Source organism: Henckelia pumila, chromosome 3 (genome assembly GCF_033568475.1).
Source record: "Henckelia pumila isolate YLH828 chromosome 3, ASM3356847v2, whole genome shotgun sequence".
Lineage (NCBI taxonomy): Eukaryota > Viridiplantae > Streptophyta > Magnoliopsida > Lamiales > Gesneriaceae > Henckelia > Henckelia pumila.
The window spans coordinates 180,928,228-180,947,276 of record NC_133122.1 but is presented as its reverse complement, the minus strand read 5'-3'; the positions used below and the strand labels follow the sequence as shown (position 1 = coordinate 180,947,276).

At 37.9% G+C, this 19,049-nt stretch overlaps 1 protein-coding gene and 1 pseudogene across 1 annotated transcript; one reads left to right on the top strand and one right to left on the bottom strand.

The window, feature by feature from the left end:
• The first annotated feature begins 1,995 nt into the window (after positions 1–1,995).
• Positions 1,996–3,233, top strand: LOC140890096 (la-related protein 1C-like; annotated as a pseudogene).
• Positions 3,234–6,280: 3,047 nt separating this feature from the next.
• Positions 6,281–10,314, bottom strand: LOC140890095 (uncharacterized). The gene is made up of 3 exons (XM_073297853.1): positions 9,194–10,314; positions 7,858–8,105; positions 6,281–7,257 (listed from the first exon to the last, which is right to left on the bottom strand). Exons 1-3 carry the CDS (start codon positions 10,312–10,314, stop codon positions 6,281–6,283), a joined length of 2,346 nt encoding a protein of 781 aa, XP_073153954.1.
• Between the last annotated feature and the right edge of the window lie 8,735 nt (positions 10,315–19,049).

Sequence of the window (19,049 nt, the reverse complement as noted above, 5' to 3'; positions counted from 1 at the left end):
ACATTCCAATCTTGGTCTTCGGAGGTTCCAAACTTTAGAGCTGTCAGACGGACCAACCCATAGAGGGGCGGGACGACCCACCAAAAACCCATTGTTTGGAGGTCAAGGGCGTGCTGACCCATCAAAGAACATGAGCAAACAATGCATTGTTCCAAACCCTCAAATCCTGCAAACTTGCTCCCCCCCTCTCTCATATTTTGGTGTACATATAGTATACCAAGAAATCGGAGGGTGCTTGCTGCTCCAGAAAAAGCCTCCACAAATAGCATATAGCTTATTATGATTTCATAGAAATGGGAAAAATAGATAGCCAAAAACATTTCACTCCCTGTAATACTGATCGGACAAATTGTAATTTTCCAGCATAAGAAAAATTCTTATATATGTGGCCAAAAGCATTAATTATACGGATAAGTGTATCGATAAGCATGCTATAATAAGTGGATCTCAATCTCTCCGAGGCAAGATGAGTCGCAAGATATTCGAATGGCATGCACCCCTTTGCAAAACCCATACACACAATCAAGTTTTTCATTTCCACGTCGTCAAACCCTACAAGATAAAATGCTTGACTCAGTCTATTCACATGTAAACCAGCACGACTCCCAAATATATCAAGATCCTTCATCATTATGGAAACCAAAGGAATATCACCCTGAGCAAAGAGCAACATATTATTGGCACAAGAAAGATGAGTAATTCTCACTTTTTTCACATCCGATTACATTATATTAACATTTTTAGCTTGTTTTAAACAAGGTATACAAAATCGCATAAAAATAGTAAGTATAACCATCACACTGCATTATTCAAAATGCTCGTTCGTGTCAAATCTATTTGTGCTCGACAAATCAGTTACCGATCAACACCATGAGACCATGTATTTGCTATTTGGCTAAGAATTATAGTTGATGATATCCGTTCAACTTAAATATTTTAAATCATAAAGCAATCTGAACATCACGTTTCAATTGTTCTATCAACCAAAGTAGTTATTGTACTCCCAACAAATACATTTATCTCTTTTATATTTGATTAGATGGTAATGTTTTCTTTGTAAACATTAATTTTTTTGTGCATAATATTTATTGGAGCGAGCCCCCGGCCTGAGAACAATGATAATGTTGGTGCTACCAAGAAGCCAGCTTGGAACAAGCCTTCTTACGAGGCACCACAGTAGATTTTGGTGATGTAATGGGAGCAGATTCTTGGCCTGTTCTATCAGAATCTGCTCGTGCTTCCCCCAAAATTTATTCTACTGATTCTCCCAAAGCTATCTCCCATGGATCAATCGCTCCATTACAATTTTATTATTGTTTACATTATATTATTTTGAGATGATGCATAATTATGTCCTTTTAATTTGTCGTTATTTGTCCCGTGTGTTTTGCACATGTTAATCATATATCAAGATTTATATTGTGTCTCGATGAAGGAGATTTCATGCTCACAATTAGTTAGAATTAAAATTTGACGTTCAACGAATGTGAGGACCACGTGACTTCATTCATTTCCCCAAATTGATCTCTAAGCCTTAATTTAAGCCCTAAATTTATAGGTGAAATTAGAGATTATGGATTCTCGGGAGTCAAGAATGAAATCATGTGATCCTCATGTGCATATATCGACCATCAACTTTTATCGTTGAACTAACGGTTGGGACGCAATCAGGACACAATCTAAAACTCAAGGGTTATAATTAGCACAAGCAAAACAATCTAAAACTAGAGGGACAAAACTTGGAATAAACACAAGCTAATTATAAGTATGAATTATCCCTATTTTTTCGTTGCTACACTTTCTTTTGAAGTTTATTTAACCCTTGGCACATTCTCATGCAATTTTCTGATGTTTTTTGTTGATGACATTAAATTCTTGGGTATAACATGTTTATCGATGTAACATTGGGCAAAGTACCGGTCCGGTGTGTTTCTCTTACTTGTTACAGATGTTAGAAAGTTTCACCTGTAAAATTTGCTTTTTTTACCATATGGAATGTCATTAAGCTCTTTCTTTTGGCAGAAAGAAATTGTTAATGCTAGCATATCTACCACAAGTTCATCAACAAACCACGTGGTCCCTAGCCGATAGAGGTCCATGAAATGAGTTGGTGGTTGCTCGAGTCACAGCAGCATTAGTTCTAACGGAAGCCCATCTCAGGCGCCGCACACACAAAGTTTTGTAGTTGAAGCGTCCCCTTCTAATCCTGGAAAATTTGGGGCCTCTATTGGGGAATCACCTAAGGATAACATGTGATACTGGACCAAAATGGGGATCTTCCAGCGGGAACGAGCTGCACCAGCAGCGTGGTTCTTCTAAGAGGAGCAACAGTGGGCCATGGGGGTAGGCGAGACCAAGAACGTGCGAAGTAGGATTGAAGTAGTAATGCTCATCGGTTTTATGGCAGCAGAGATAACCTTTCACCACAGCAGAGAGTTAGCTCTAGGCCATTTATACGCACTCCAGTTTCAAATGCACCTTTTATATCTGTGCCACCTCCCCCCATTGTTGTGCATCCTTTTGTCTCTTCCATTTTTCACCCTGGTGAGACTAGCTGTTCTTGGAATAACATCTAGCACATGGAAATTTTCATATTCGCTTATTTTTTTAAAAAAACATGCAGAAGTGACATCTCCTGTATTTTATATGACTGGGCCTTATCCAGAGTCACTAAGGCCAATATCTATGGTTCCAATTCCACAAATGTTTTATACCATGACAGATCCTCTCTTACCTTCCAAGATAGTGAGCCAGATAGATTATTATTTTAGGTATTCTGTTTTTTAATGTACTTGATTAGTTGTCTTTTCTCAATACTGCTCTTTATTGCTACAATAAGGATTTCTCTCTGTTTTTTCTAATTATGCAGTAGTGAGAACTTGGTGAGGGACATTTATTTGCACCAGAACATGGATGAAGATGGATGGGTTCTTATTAACTTAATAATAACATTCAAGAAAGTAAGTTGACCAAACTTGTCAATTTAAAGGAAAAAAAACCAAAACTTTTTTTGGTCTACGTTACTTGCAATAAAACTTGAAATGGAGTTTTTGGAGTTGTGGGATATACACTTGACGATAAATAGAGACACGAGAGTCTTAATGGTTGCTAAAAAAACGAAAAATCTCCAAAACTTTATTACTAATGCAGAAACAATTATAGGAAAAGATGGGATTGGAGAATATAGAAACTCATTTAGCAAAAAGAAGCTAATATTGTGGAAGTTAGTGTGAAAGCAATGGTGAACTTAATATGTTCTGTCAAATTCTCGGCAAGCTAGCAACACATTGGTTGGGTGGGCTATGATATCTGGATGTGTGTGCCTTTCTCCACTTTTTGTAGTATGGCATTTATGGCCTTTGCTTATGTAACTTTGAAGTATGTCCTAAGAAAATAATGTCTACCCTAACTTAGCATGAACCGAATTATTTTGATCTATGATGCAGTTTTTAATAAAGTTGTCGGATGCAATTATAAATTTGGAGAATTTACTTGGGGTTGATGAAAACAATTCTAAAAATTTGTTCAACCCGAACCCGACCCGAACCCGAATCAACCCGAAAATGCCCAACCCCAACCCGAACCTGACTAACTCGACTAACCCGATCAACCCGAACCAACCCGAATTTTTTTTAATTTTTTAACAAAATTATTAAATAAAAATTCAAAAACCACAATTATAATAATAATATTTAATTTAAAACACATAATAACAAAATCTAAGCTTATATATAATTTAAATTTGAATTTATAGTTATAAAAAATTTGAAGTATACTTATTACAAAAAATAAAAAAATATTTTAAAAAATAAAAATTGTACAAAATAAACATTAAATTAAGAAAATATATTATATCAATATATAATAATTTTTTTCAAACATACAACGTATAAAAATGTAGTAATCTATCTTAATTTTATATAAAAATAATAATAATTAAAAGTTTTGGGTCATTTCGGGTCAACCCGGGTTGACCCTAACCCAACCCGAACCCGGTTAATTTTTTTGGGTTAGCTTTCGGGTCAACCCAAGCCCAAAATCCCCCAATCCTAACCTGATATTTTTCGGGTTGGGTCGTGTCGGGTTGACGGGTTGGGTTGAGTTTTGACACCCCTAGAATTTACCATGTTGCGTATATAACAGTGCTTCCCCTCTTAAAAGTTCTAGACAATGTTCTAAAAAGCGCTAAGCGGTAGACGGGTGGAGACCCACCGCCTATCTACCTAGGCGAGACCTAGACGGTTTTTTTAAACCTAAATAATAAATAACTTTGGATATGCATTAGTTTTACTATAAAATATAATTTTTATGTTTTATGTTTTTCAGTTTTTGTATGAAACTCTTATAAAATTTTAATAATAATAATAATAATAATAATAATAATAATAATAACAACAACAACATAGATATTAATAGATATGAAGTCTTCATATGTAACTAGTAAATATATGCACACGATGCGTGTATAAATTAAACTCATACTGGATGTTGTACAAACTTCGAATGCTGCCGAAGTTCAGGTGAGCTATTTTTATTGAATCTTTTCGATCACAACTGTTTACTTCCGTGAATCTATTTTTCCGTCAGGGTACTCGAGATCTTTTTTAATACCAACACATATGATTAAATAATAACTCAAAATGGTTCAGTTAACTTGATCTTGATCTTGAAGTTTTGAGCACCACAAAATTGCCTCCAGTTTGAGCTCACGTCAGAATTAGACAACATACCCTGGATATTGTCTCAGCCATCTAAATCATTGTTTTTTTTAAATCATGTCTTTGCAGGAGTGACAAAGTGAGATGTAAAAGTGATTGGAATAAATGGATAATTCCAACCTGCTCTTATTCTCCGGGTACAATACCTAGCCAGGATATGATTTCTGCACAATTCAATAATGTTACGCTGGATGAAAAAGAAACCAGATAGAAGCATTTTTTTACCTGTCAACATCTGGGAATTGAAGCTATGGCAGTTATCTGGTGCTGATGAGCATCATAATGTAAGCACAATTTCCACCACACAATTAAAAGCGAGCCAAGAGTTGAACTCTTTTTCTTTAAGACAAATTTTGCCCCGCCTAGGTGCTAACGGGATTGTGCAAAAAGTCTTCCAAGATAGAACGCTTTCCAACTTTGAGTAGCAGCACTGCAGACTCAAAGAACTTCGAACAGAAGTGCTTTAAGAAAACTCAGACTCGATATGAGAGTATGCAAGAGAGAAGAAAGGAATTCTGAATGAGCGAGTTGGAATGAATGCAGGGGCCATCTATTTATAGATGTTGGACGGCTGCCTCGGACGGTTGCATCCCTTCGATGCATGCATGGCCGAAAAGTTGCAATGATTCGGTCTGAAGAGATGCACTGGTTCGAGCCCAAAAGTCACGTCCGTTCACAAGGAAAGATGCACTGATTCGGATGAAAGGACACACTGTTTCTGCATGCACTGTTCTGACATGCAAAATAAATATTTAATTTATTTGTCTAAAAAATTTAAACATGTGCCAAGCCAAGCCCAAGCCCGTGACCGTGCCGAGCCGGCCGGCCGGTCGGCGGCGGCGGCGCGCGCGCGCGTGTGGCTAATTGTTCGAACCTAGCCTAGACTAGGTCCGCTCCCTTTAACAAACATGGGTATCCCTTGGGACCCCAACCCATTGTTCAAACTTGGGCATTATATATTGTCATCCTTTCCCTTATTTTACCAATGTGGGACAATGAGCATTTATCTCATTCACCACTTTCCAACACATTTTCCAACAATCCCCCACATGAATGTGATTTATGCGAATATGTATGCAGATGCTAAAACAGAGTTTCTTACGAAAAATTATTGCATGGGGAGAGGTAGCTTGCGGCTTTGAACCATCCTTAGTGAAATACTATCGGATTTACTAGGCTGCCTAGTGAACGTGATGTCTTGAACTATTCAGCCGTTGATGTAAACCAAGACAACAGTATTCACACAATAATTTTTCTCACACTTTATTTGTTCTCATGATTTTGTCCATTTTGGCCCTGGACAACATCTTGGATTCTTAAGTGTTTCGTTGAAGCGGCCCGTCTTCACACTTAAATAGGTGACCTCCTAGTATATGAGTATCCTGTCATACCCTATTTCATAACGAAATATAGGAATCATTAAAATTTTTGTTAAAACTTAACCTCACTACTTGCACAGGTTGCACTTTTATCCTAGGAATGAGAATAGAACAAAGTTCTGAGTGCACGTGAACGTTCATAACTTAATTGTCCCATTGAACCAAGATCTTGGGATCTCCAATCTACAAGGTTGGGTTTCCGCTATGAATATTCTTTAATTTTGTAGGTTTTAATCCCATTCCTCTTGATAAGCAGTTAACTTGATCTCGTCCTAAACCTTTTGTCAACGGATCGGCTAAGTTATCTTTTGATTTTACATAATCAACTGCGATAACTCCATTTGAGATCAACTGCCTAATGGTATTATGTCTTCGACGTATGTGTCTTGACTTACCATTATACATACTACTTTGTGCCCTACCAATAGCCGCTTGACTATCGCAATGTATCATAATTGCTGGCACTGGTTTCATCCAACACGGAATATCCTCTAGGAAATTACGAAGCCATTCCGCTTCTTCTCCCGCTTTGTCTAGAGCTATGAATTCCGATTCCATAGTTGAACGAGCTATACACGTTTGTTTAGAGGATTTCCATGACACAGCTCCTCCACCGATGGTGAACACATATCCACTTGTGGACTTAGAGTCTTTTGTGTCGGATATCCAATTTGCATCACAGTATCCTTCTAGTACGGAAGGATATGTGCTATAATGTAATCCATAGTCCATTGAGTACTTTAAGTATTTAAACACTCTTTCTAATGCTTTCCAATGATCATGACTAGGATTACTTGTAAATCTACTCAATTTATTTATTGAGTATGCAATATCAGGACGAGTACAATTTGTAATATACATTAGACTCCCAATTATCCTTGCATATTGCTGTTGAGATACGGGTTCACCTTGATTTTTGGATAAATGTAAACTTAAATCCACTGGTGATCTTAACGGTGTGACGTCATATGCGTTGAATTTCCTAAGTACTTTCTCAATATAATGAGATTGTGTTAGGACAATTCCGTCAGGCGCTTTTACAATCTTAATTCCTAAGATAACGTCTGCTTCTCCCATATCTTTCATATCAAAATGTTTTGTCAACATTTTCTTAGTTTTCATGATTATATCATGATTACTACCCATTATGAGCATGTCGTCTACATAGAGACAAACAATTACATATGAGTCATGTGTGCCTTTTATATAAACACATTTATCACACTCATTAATCTTGAATCCATTTGACATCATTGTTTTGTCAAATTTTTCATGCCATTGTTTAGGAGCTTGTTTTAGCCCATACAACGATTTAATGAGTCGACACACTTTTTTTTCTTGACCGGGAGCAATGAATCCTTCAGGTTGTGCCATATATATTTCTTCATCTAACTCACCATTTAAAAAGGCCGTTTTAACATCCATTTTATGTATTTCGAGATTATTTAAAGCAGCAATTGCTATAAGTACTCGAATAGACGTTATTCTTGTAACAGGTGAGTATGTGTCGAAGAAATCCAACCCTTATTTTTGTCTAAATCCTTTGGCCACTAACCTTGCTTTGTATTTTTCAACAGATCCATCAGCTTTGTATTTTCTTTTTAGGATCCATTTGCATCGATTGATCCGTACCTGAAAGGCCGGTTATTTGATGAACTGGTGTGTGCTTTTAAGCCTAAAGATATTCAGCAAAGGTTTGCTTCCCGGTGGGAGATCTACTAACTCCCAAGTATGATTTTGCATGATGGAATCTATTTCACTTTTTATGGCCTCTTTCCAAAGTGGAGCATCAGGACTGGATAGCGCTTCACTTAAAGTCCTTGGATCATTTTCTATAGCATAACTTAGAAAATCAGGACCAAAAGTTTTAGCTATCTTAGCTCTCTTACTACGCCTTGGTTCTTCGTTTTCATGAGTTTCCTCATTTGTAGATTCATGAGCTCGTTTAATAGAACTCGTTTCTTTCTCTTCCTTAGAAGGAAAGATGTTCTCAAAAAATGCAGCATTCCTTGATTCAATAATTGTATTTTCATGTATATCAGGAATCACTGACTTGTGCACTAGGAATCTATATGCACTACTGTTGTTTGCATATCCAATGAAGATGCAATCTACAGTCTTAGGTCCAATCTTCACTTGTTTTGGCTTTGGTATTTCTACTTTCGCCAAACACCCCCACACTTTCAAGTATTTGTATGAGGGCTTATGTCCTTTCCACAATTCTTAAGGAGTTTCATCCTTCTTTTTATGTGGAATTTTGTTAAGTATATGATTTGCCGAAAGTATTGCTTCCCCCCACAAGTTTTGGGGAAGTCCAGAACTTATTAGCATGACATTCATCATTTCTTTCAAAGTACGGTTTTTCCTTTCCGCAATGCCATTAGATTGTGGTGAATAAGGAGCAGTTGTTTGATGAATAATGCCAGATTCATTGCAAAATTCTTCAAACGGAGCAACATATTCACCTCCTCTATCACTGCGAATTTTCTTGATTTATTTGCCTAATTGATTTTCGACTTCAGTCTTATAGGTCTTAAATGCTTCAAGAGCTTCATCTTTGCTTCTTAAAAGAAACACATAGCAGAATCTTGTGCAATCATCTATGAATGTAATAAAGTACTTTTTCCCACCTCTAGTTTGTACATACTTTAAATCACAAACATCGGTGTGAATTAGTTCTAGAGGTATTGTACTTCTTTCCACTGTGTGAAAAGGTACTTTAGTTAATTTAGCTTCAACACATACTTCACATTTATAGTTTGAATCAATCTTAGTCCTTGGAATAAGATTTAGTTTTCCAAGTTTTCGCAAAGTGTTGAAGTTAACATGTCCTAATCTAGTATGCCATAAATTAGAACATTCAATCAAGTAATTCAAAGCATTAACTTTATTACTTTCAAGATCACGAATTACAGTCATTACATTCATTTTGAATAGTCCCTTTTCTATATATCCTTTTCCTAGGAACTGTCCATTTTTCATGATTACAACTTTGCCGGCTTCAAACACTATTCTAAATCCGGCCTTGACCAGTCTAGACCCCGATACAAGATTCTTTCTTATGTCCGGAACATGGAGGACATCGATGAGAGTAACTCTTTTCCCGAAGTCATCTTGATCACCACTTTGCCTAGTCCAACGATCTTAGAAGTAGCATTGTTACCCATATAGAGCTCTCGTCCACTTATAGGAGTATACTTCGAGAATAGATCCTTGTCAGCACAGACATGTCGTGTAGCTCCAGTGTCGATAAAACATTCTTTGGGATGATCAACCATGTTAGCCTCAAAGATTACTGCTGACAAATCTATCTCGGACAAATCAATAGGCACAGATTTGTGTAGGACCACATTTGCCCGGTATTGATTGTCCTTCTTCGGTAAGCGACAATCCTTGACTTTATGGTTCGACTTTCCACAGTTCCAGCATGTGCCTTTCCACTTCTTATTTTTCCCTTGCATCACATCTTTCCCAAACTTCTTCCTTTTCTTCATAGCATTCGGCTCTACCAAGTTTGCCTTTGCTTCCATCGGCATCTTACCAGCTTTGATTTCCGCTTTTCGATTGTCTTCTTCAATTCGCAGTCTGACAATCAAGTCTTCGAACCCCATTTCCTTGCGTTTGTGCTTCAAATAATTCTTAAACTCCTTCCATAAAGGTGGCAATTTCTCGATTAATGCAGCCACTTGGAAGGACTCGCTGATCATCATCCCTTCAGCCATTATGTCATGTAGGATGATTTGGAACTCTTGCACTTGGCTAATCACCGTCTTGGCATCAACCATTTTAAACTCGAGAAACTTACCGACTACGAACTTCTTCGTGCCAGCATCCTCTGTCTTGTACTTTTTCTCTAAGGATTCCCACAGTTCCTTAGCAGTCTTGGTTGCAGAATATAGCATATTGTCCAACCCATTCAGTATGTAATTTCGGCACAAAAAGTCGCTGTGACACCATGCATCAAAGGCAGACCTTGTTTGTGTGTCAGCATCCGGTGCCGGAACAGCAACAGTTTCCTTCAAAAATCTTGCAAGATGAAGTGTTGTGAGGTAAAACAACATCTTTTGCTGCCATGTTTTGAAGTCAGAACCGGAGAACTTCTCAGGTCTCTCGGCATGTGCATTGGAAGCAGCAGGGGCCGTGACAACAGCCGGTGGCGGCGTAACAGGGGGTGGCGGTGGGGGCGGCGTAACAGGAGGAGTTGGAACATCAGCCATGATCAAAAATTTGTCTTAAACTTGTAAGCACAATTTCCACCACACAATTAAAAGCGAGCCAAGAGTTGAACTCTTTTTCTTTAAGACAAATTTTGCCCCGCCTAGGTGCTAACGGGATTGTGCAAAAAGTCTCCCAAGATAGAACGCTTTCCAACTTTGAGTAGCAGCACTGCAGACTCAAAGAACTTCGAACAGAAGTGCTTTAAGAAAACTCAGACTCGATATGAGAGTATGCAAGAGAGAAGAAAGGAATTCTGAATGAGCGAGTTGGAATGAATGCAGGGGCCATCTATTTATAGATGTTGGACGGCTGCCTCGGACGGTTGCATCCCTTCGATGCATGCATGGCCGAAAAGTTGCAATGATTCGGTCTGAAGAGATGCACTGGTTCGAGCCCAAAAGTCACGTCCGTTCACAAGGAAAGATGCACTGATTCGGATGAAAGGACACACTGTTTCTGCATGCACTGTTCTGACATGCAAAATAAATATTTAATTTATTTGTCTAAAAAATTTAAACATGTGCCAAGCCAAGCCCAAGCCCAAGCCCGTGACCGTGCCGAGCCGGCCGATCGGTCGGACGGACGGCGGCGGCGGCGCGCGCGCGCGTGTGGCTAATGGTTCGAAACTAGCCTAGACTAGGTCCGCTCCCTTTAACAAACATGGGTATCCCTTGGGACCCCAACCCATTGTTCAAACTTGGGCATTATATATTGTCATCCTTTCCCTTATTTTACCAATGTGGGACAATGAGCATTTATCTCATTCACCACTTTCCAACACATTTTCCAACACATAATTCATAACGAACACATCTAATGACAAATTTTCTACACTACGTTTACCTTTTTATCCGCTCTGTGGCCATGGATCCATGGATGTTTGTTTAGAGAATTTGAGAAAGGTTTACAATCAGCTTATGTTGGAAACTCTTATTCCAATGAAATATGGTTGTTTTTGTTGATATTGATGTGTGATAAGAGCGCTGTCTCTTGAGACACCTAGACGGGGTAAACATCTCGGTGAGTTACAAAATACAACATAGTAATGGAGTATTTATCAATAAAAAATGGCTTGAAAATAATGCTGGGAAGACAATGGATACTCTTGCATGAGTTTCTTCCGTTAAATTTCATTTTATGTTGGAATTGGAGATATTCTTTTGATGTGGATGTTGGAACTTTGATTTACTTCACTTTCGGATGTTTTATTGTACTCTTTTGTTGTTGATTTGCTCTTGAATTTTGAGATCACTAGCAGCTGCTAGATTTAATCTTGGATGTCGTGTGTTATTATGTTCATATGTTGTGTCAAAGGCTGGTGTCTTGTGTTTGTGACCAATTTTAATACAATAAAACTGTGAGTGAATTGCTTGTTTGAATGTTTTGTTTGATGACAGGTTCAGAGGAGATTCTTGCCCCTCGTAACTTTTTGGGCTATTTTTTTAAAAAAATATTATAAAATTTTATAACATGTGTACTACATCTGAGACTCTCTCCCGGATTCTGTAGAGATCCTTAGCAGGTTCAGAGCAGATTCTTGCCCCTCGATCCTCATAACTTTCGGGTCTTCATCTTGTCTAATTATGTTCATTGTTCAGTCAATTGCTTGATTATCATTCATTAATGGCGAATTATTGTATATATTGAATGATATCAAACATTTGCAGCATATTTACCTCTCATGTGGAACTAAAGATGAACAACAAAAGATAATTCAAAAGTTGTCACTCAAACACACGATATTAGGCACCAGTTGGATGTAATGATAATTAACGAACGATGATGAACGAATAATAAAAGAATGATAAATTAACATAAGATAAGATAACTGTGCATGACATTGATATTAATTTTTGAAAAAATCGAGCCAAACATCGAATAAGTTAAAGACGAGGACAACTCAATTTCCTTTTATTTTTAAAGTCTAACATATTGTTCCAACCAATTACTACCAAGGTGTAGGTTCTCTCTCCCACCGTGGTGTAGGTTTTCTTTACATTCTTCGTTGATCGATTGAGTGGGGAGAAATTCTGGTACTACATATGGACCCAGAGGAAGTAACAAGGCTTGTTGCAGAATTACAATCATCATTGCTCCAAGATGCCGAGGATATTCTAACCCTCGGAGCGGTGGACGTGATGGTTGGGGAGAAACATATTGAAAACTGTTTGGTTGCCAATGTTATGTCGCCGAAGTTGATTAATTGGGAGGCGTTTAAATCTCATATGCCTCGGATCTTGCAAGCGTCTCGACATATTGAGATTGGAGCACTAGGTGATAATCTATTCTTATTAGATTTTAAATCAGTTACTGATAAGAATAGGGCACTAAGGGGAGGGCCATGGAATTTCTTTCGTGACTTGGTTATAGTTGGAGAACCACATGGTTTAGAAAATACTAGAACCATGAAGTTCAATGAAATATCTTTATGGGTTCAATGCTACAACCTGCCTTTGGCCTTTATGAATCGGTAGACACTTGAGAGAGTGGGAAAATGATAGGGACAGTGGAAGAAGTTGATACAAAGGACAACAGATTAGCTATGGGAAGATTTGCGAGAATTAAGGTATGTATTGATGTGTTCAAACCGTTAAAGAAATGTCTACGTTTTCAGTGATTAGGGAAGAAGAGGAGGTTATTGTGCTGTTAGCTTACGAGAGACTACCCGATTTCTGCTTTAATTGTGGTTGCATTTGGCACTCTTTTCGTGACTGTGAACACCCTCTGGTAGAGAATGTCATTTTTAAGTATGGTAGTTGGATGAAAGCCTCAAACGTGAATGGAGGGGCAAGATCGCGGCATAGCTCTCCTACCAAATCAAATACACGACCAGGGATGTCACCGATGAGTAGTAATTCGAGGAAATCTAGTGATAGTGCAGCTAACTTGTCGATGGCTATTGTTGCTCTGAATCCGGTAACGGCAGGGGATCTAACGAATGAAAATTGCACAACAAGAACTGAAACCACCCCGATTCTTGAATCTCTTGTCGTGGCTACTACTGATGCTGAAGTCCGGACCACTAAGACAGTGGAGCATAAAAGCTGGAAACGGAGAGCGAGGGAAAAAAGGAATCTACAAAACCCTTTTATTGATATGCAAGAACAAGAAAGTACTCTGGGAGAATACACACTGAAGAAACATGAGATGGGGGGAAGTCCGAAGAGAAAATGGGTTTGTGAGGACATAATGGAGCTTAATGATGTGGATCAAATGAGGGCGGTTGCTAAGCAACCCCGCCGATCACTATAAGTTGCATATCTTGGAATGCTCAGGGTCTTGCGAACCAACGAGCGTTCCGTGAACTCAAGAGCTTAGTCGCTGAAAGAAACTCATCCCTCCTTTTTTTTGTGAAACGAAAATGAGGGATTCTGAATGCAAATGGTGGAAAGATGTTCTTGGTTATTCGGGGATGTTTGTAGTTAACTGCAATGGTCAAAGCGGGGGGCTTATACTGTTTTGAAAGGCTCTTTTTGATATTTCTATTCAATATTTCTCTTGGGGGCACATAGATTGCATTGTTCAACATGGGGAGACACGATGGAGATATACGGGATTCTATGGACACCCAGTAGCGGCAAATTGTCAATTTTCTTGGTCCTTGCTTTGTAAGCTCAGTAGCCTACCTGAACTTACTGGAATCCCGTGGCTAGTAGGAAGTGATTTTAACGAGATCTGTCATGACAGTGAGAAATATGGGGGCAATTTGCGACTGCTACATCAGACTAGATCCTTTCAAGAAGCTTTAGATGCATGCACACTTTAGGATCTCCATGGGACTGGGGAATTTTTTACTTGGGTGAATCGTAGATCACAAGATAACATCATTTTCGAAAGACTTGATCGTTATGTGGCAACGTTCGAATGACGTCTATTATACCCAACATCTCAAGTCACTACATTGGAATTTTTTCATTCGGATCGTAGACCTATCATTATGAGTTTTGGCAGCTTACAACATCACATGATGATTCGGAATATGATATTTCGATTGGAGCCACATTGGGCCACTGAACTGGATTGTTCTGAGGTTGTGGAGTTGGGTTGGAGAAAGTCTGATACTTCCCTGTAACTTCCTATTCGTTTTTTGCGTTGTAAGAAAACTCTTCGGATGTGGGCTGAAAACAAATTCAACAATCTGCCGAGACAGATTAAGCAAAAGAGAAGGCAGTTGAATAATTTGAAAACACATAATCAGTGGATTCAGCAAGGTACAGAGATTGGAAATCTTGAAAAGGAAATTGAAACTCTTGTTACCAAGGAAAAGATGTACTGGAAGCAAAGGAGTAGGATAAATTGGCTAGCACATGCTGACCGAAATTCAAAATACTTTCATGCATGTGCCTCGGGTAGACGTGCTAAAAACTATATTCGTGGTCTAATGTCTTCACATGGTGATTGGTGTACCAAAGGCCCTCAATTGGCGGAGATTATTCAGAGTTATTTTGCTACTCTTTTTGCTTCAAGAAATCCATCGGAAGAGGATATGCGGCAGATTATTGATGGTATTATCCCTGAGATTGATGAAAATTCTAATTCAATATTATGTGCGCCACTTTCGGCAAAGGAGGTGCATCGGGCTTTATTTGATACGCACTCGAACAAGGCACCAGAGATCGATGGCATGTAAGTTTTTTTCTTTCAAAAATTTTGGAATGTGATTGGAGGCGAGGTCACTGAAGCGGTTCTGCAGATCTTAAATGACGGGGCACCTCTTGAAGGTTGGGGAGATATGATAGTTACTCTGATTCCAAAATTTCAATTGCCTTTGACTATGAAAGATTTTCGACCTATAAGTTTATGCAAAGTGTGTTATAAGATTGTGGCTAGGGCTCTCACAGATCGGCTACGACCAATTCTCAACCATACCGTTAATGAGTTCCAGAGTGCATTTCTTCAAGGTTGGCTAATCTCCGATAATATTATTCTAGGCTTTGAGGCTCTTCATTGGATTCGGAGCAGGACCAGTGGGCATAAGGGGTATGCGGCTCTTAAGCTTGATATGAGCAAGGCTTATGACTGGGTGGAATGGAGTTTTCTTGAGGGGATTATGATTCGTATGGGGTTTTCACCATGCTGGGTTGAAAAGATTATGCGATGCGTGAGATCAGTTTCATATTCCTTCTCTGTGAATGGTGAAATCTTCGGAAACATTAAACCTGGAAGAGGACTAAGGCAGGGAGATCCTCTTTCCGCTTATTTATTTGTGATGTGCGCTCATGATCTATCTTCTCTGTTGCTTTATTTCGAATATCGCAGGTTAATACAAGGAATTCGAATGGGCCCCTTCATGCCCTCAAATTTCTCATCTATTTTTTTGCCGATGATAGTCTTCTATTTTTCAGGGCAACCATGGACAATTGTGTTGGGGTATATCAGCGTCTGAAGTTATATGAGAAAGCTTCGGGCCAGCTAATCAATTTTGAGAAGTCTGCCTTATCGTTTAGCCCTAACACCATAGTAGAAGTATGGGAGACGATCAAGAACATTCTGGATATTCCGATTGTCCAACACCACGATGTATATTTGGGGTTGCCTATATTTTGTAACAGGAACAAAACTCTCCAATTTCGATATTTGGTCGAGAGGGTGACCAAACGTATGCAGGGATGGAAAGAAAAATTCTTCTCAGCTAGTGGCAAAGAGACTTTGATAAAATCGGTGCTACAGGCCATTCCAAACTATGTCATGTCGTGTTTTCGTATACCGAAGTCAATTTGCAAAGAAATAGAGAGAGAGAGTGTTCAAATTTTTGGTGGAGAAGAGAAGATTGGAGGAACAAGATGCATTGGAAGTCATGGAAAAAGCTATGCAAACCAAAATGTATGGGAGGGCTTGGATTTCGTCTTTTAGAGACTTTCAATCAGGCTCTTCTTGCAAAATAGGTATGGCGCATTATTGTTAATCCTAACTCACTGGTTACTAGGGTACTTAAGGCAAGGTATTTCTGACATCAAGATATCATGGATGCAAAGATTGGTAATAAGCCGTCATACATATGGAGGTCCATTATGTGGAGTCGATCATTATTAGCAAAGGGTCTCTATTGGCGTGTGGGGAATGGAGAAAAAATTGATGCTTTTATGGATAATTCGGTGCCGGGAATTGGAACTCAGTCTCGGTCATCTCATGATCATCATCCAAAGGTGAGATATTTTCTTCAAAATGGCAGTTAGGATGAGGAACGAGTGACAGAGAACTTCGCTCCCTATATCGCTCTGAAAATTTTGGATATCCCGATTTTCGATTCGAGACAGGAGGATGAAAGGTATTGGTTGTTTGATCCTAAAGGTAAATATTCGGTGCGAGATGAATATAAAAGTGCGATTGGATTCTATGAGCTGCCAGAGCATACCTCTAATTCGATGCATAGGAATTGGTGGCAGTTCGTGTGGAGCATCTCTATTCCGCCGAAGGTTCGTGTTTTATGGTAGAGAGTGTTACACCATATTATTCCAACCTCAGTCAACCTGTGGTTGCACCATATTCCTGCTTCTGGTGCGTGCACGTTATGTAACTTTGGAGTTGATTCCACGAGCCATGCATTATTTTTTCTGCCCCGCTATCAGAGCATGTTGGAAGGATACCCGCTTTTGGGCTCTTCTAAAACAGGTTAGGCTACTGGATGTGTTTGAATTGGCCATTTGGATGAAGGAAAATCTGTCCAGATCAGAATTTGATTTGTTTTGCCATACGTACATATGCGATATGGTCCGAAAGGCTAAAACTGATTCATAGATCATACCAACGAGGGAGTATGGTAAATGCGGACTGGAGTGAGGTGGTTCTTAGTGAGTACCATGAGTCTCGTAAGTCTACCCTATGTCAATCTAGATGCGGCAATTTACCACCTTCTCTGAGAACTTGGGTGGCACCGCAACCCCATCAATTGAGACTTGATGTCGATGCCGCTTACAATGAGAATTCAAATGGTTATGCAGTAGGAGGAGTGGTTCGAGATCATGAAGGACAACCGATTTTGGCGTTTGGGAAGAAAATTGACAGACCTCAATTTGTAGTTTTTGCAGAACTTGTGGCTATTGCGGAGGGACTCAAGCTTCTGGAGGATATGCAAATTCAAGTTCATCAAATTACATCGGACTCTCTTCTGGCAGTGCAAACAGTCACATGCCAGGAAGAAGATCCTAGCTATGTTGGTTCTCTTGCAAATGATATTCACACACTCTTACATCACCAGCTAACATTATCTTTGAGTCATGTGATGCGGTCGGCGAATAGAGTGACACATTCGTTAGCTTCTTTTGCTATTTCTTCCCCATCTATATTTGTGTGGATGGAAGGGGATTTTCCTTTTTGGTTGATAAACCTTGTAATCTTGGATATTGTTATTAGTTGAATAAATTTTCAAGGTTTCCTCAAAAAAAATAAAATAAAGACGAGTAATCAATTAATGTGTTATCTTGCAAATCAAATAATGTCTAGTGAAACAATTTATTTTAGAAACAAATATAACGAATATGATAACTATATTAATTTAGTAGACGGAAAAAATATGACCATCAAAGTTCAAACAATGATTTCAATAATATCTATATATATATATATATATATATTATTAAGTCTAAGCACCATATTTATTTTTTTTATACCCCTACATACACTATCTCTCTCCAACTTCCTTCCCACTTCTTACGCCGTCCAACAACCTCCATCTCTCTCCAAACTTCCTCTCCACTACTTAGGCCCTGCAACCGATTCCATATTTTTTTTTACACTATATTTTTCTGAATTTACTTTTATTTATGTTTTGCGTAGTTATAAGTTTCAACCTCTTGATACATTCATTTTTTTTAAGTAGCAATACATCTCTTATTCACTTAATTATAGTTTATCACATACATATATAATTATAAGGGTGCGTTTGAAGTTATGGATTACTAATCTATGCATTAATAATCTTATCTAGTCTCACGTTTTTTTTGTTATATTATTTATCCATCTTTCAATTATTTATATCACATCAATCAAATCATTAATTATTTATATTTCATCAATTAAATCATTAAATTTAAACTACTATATTACCATTTATAAATAATATTATTTATATTTTATTAATTATCAAAAGGATAAAATGGTAATTTACTATTTTTATATAAAATATTACCAATCAAATCAAACAAACCATAATCTATCAATCAAATCAAATCTTTTATTAACTATATTTTTTATTTATTTTTTATTACAATATATTACTTATCTCTATATTATTTATTTTATCTCTCACTCCAAATGAACCCTAAGCATAAATACTTTTAAATATCTAATTTTCGTCATTTTCATGTTTTACACACGCAATCCACGACGGCTAGTTATTAAATATAAATATTGGACTATATATGGGGCATTTAAATAAAATAAATTTTTTTTGTTAAAAAAAGTCTGAATAAATAAAGGGCAATTTGTTCAAAAATCCCTAAATGCAAACATGTTTTGCTTTGGGATCCTTAATCATAAAATGTGGTACAAAAGCATACAAAATGTGATACAAAATCCTACAAAATGTGGTACAAAATCATACAAGATGTGATACAAAATCCTACAAAATGTGGTACAAATTAAAAAAATTTATGGTACAAAAAAGTGGCTAGGAAGTGCAGAGCAAAACATGTTTGCATTGAGAATTTTTGAGCAATTTGTACATAAATAAATCCAATCCAATGGTGGGAAAAATATTGTCAATTTTTTTTAAAAAACTTCCAACCGTCGGCGA

Coding starts and splice junctions, on each gene's coding strand:
- LOC140890095 (XM_073297853.1), bottom strand. CDS start 10,314: ATGGCTGATGTTCCAACTCCTCCTGTTACGCCGCCCCCACCGCCACCC. Junction 8,106..9,193: donor AAGATGACTTCGGGAAAAGA/GTTACTCTCATC, acceptor TATTGAATCAAG/GAATGCTGCATTTTTTGAGA. Junction 7,258..7,857: donor TTGGAAAGAGGCCATAAAAA/GTGAAATAGATT, acceptor GTCTCTATGTAG/ACGACATGCTCATAATGGGT.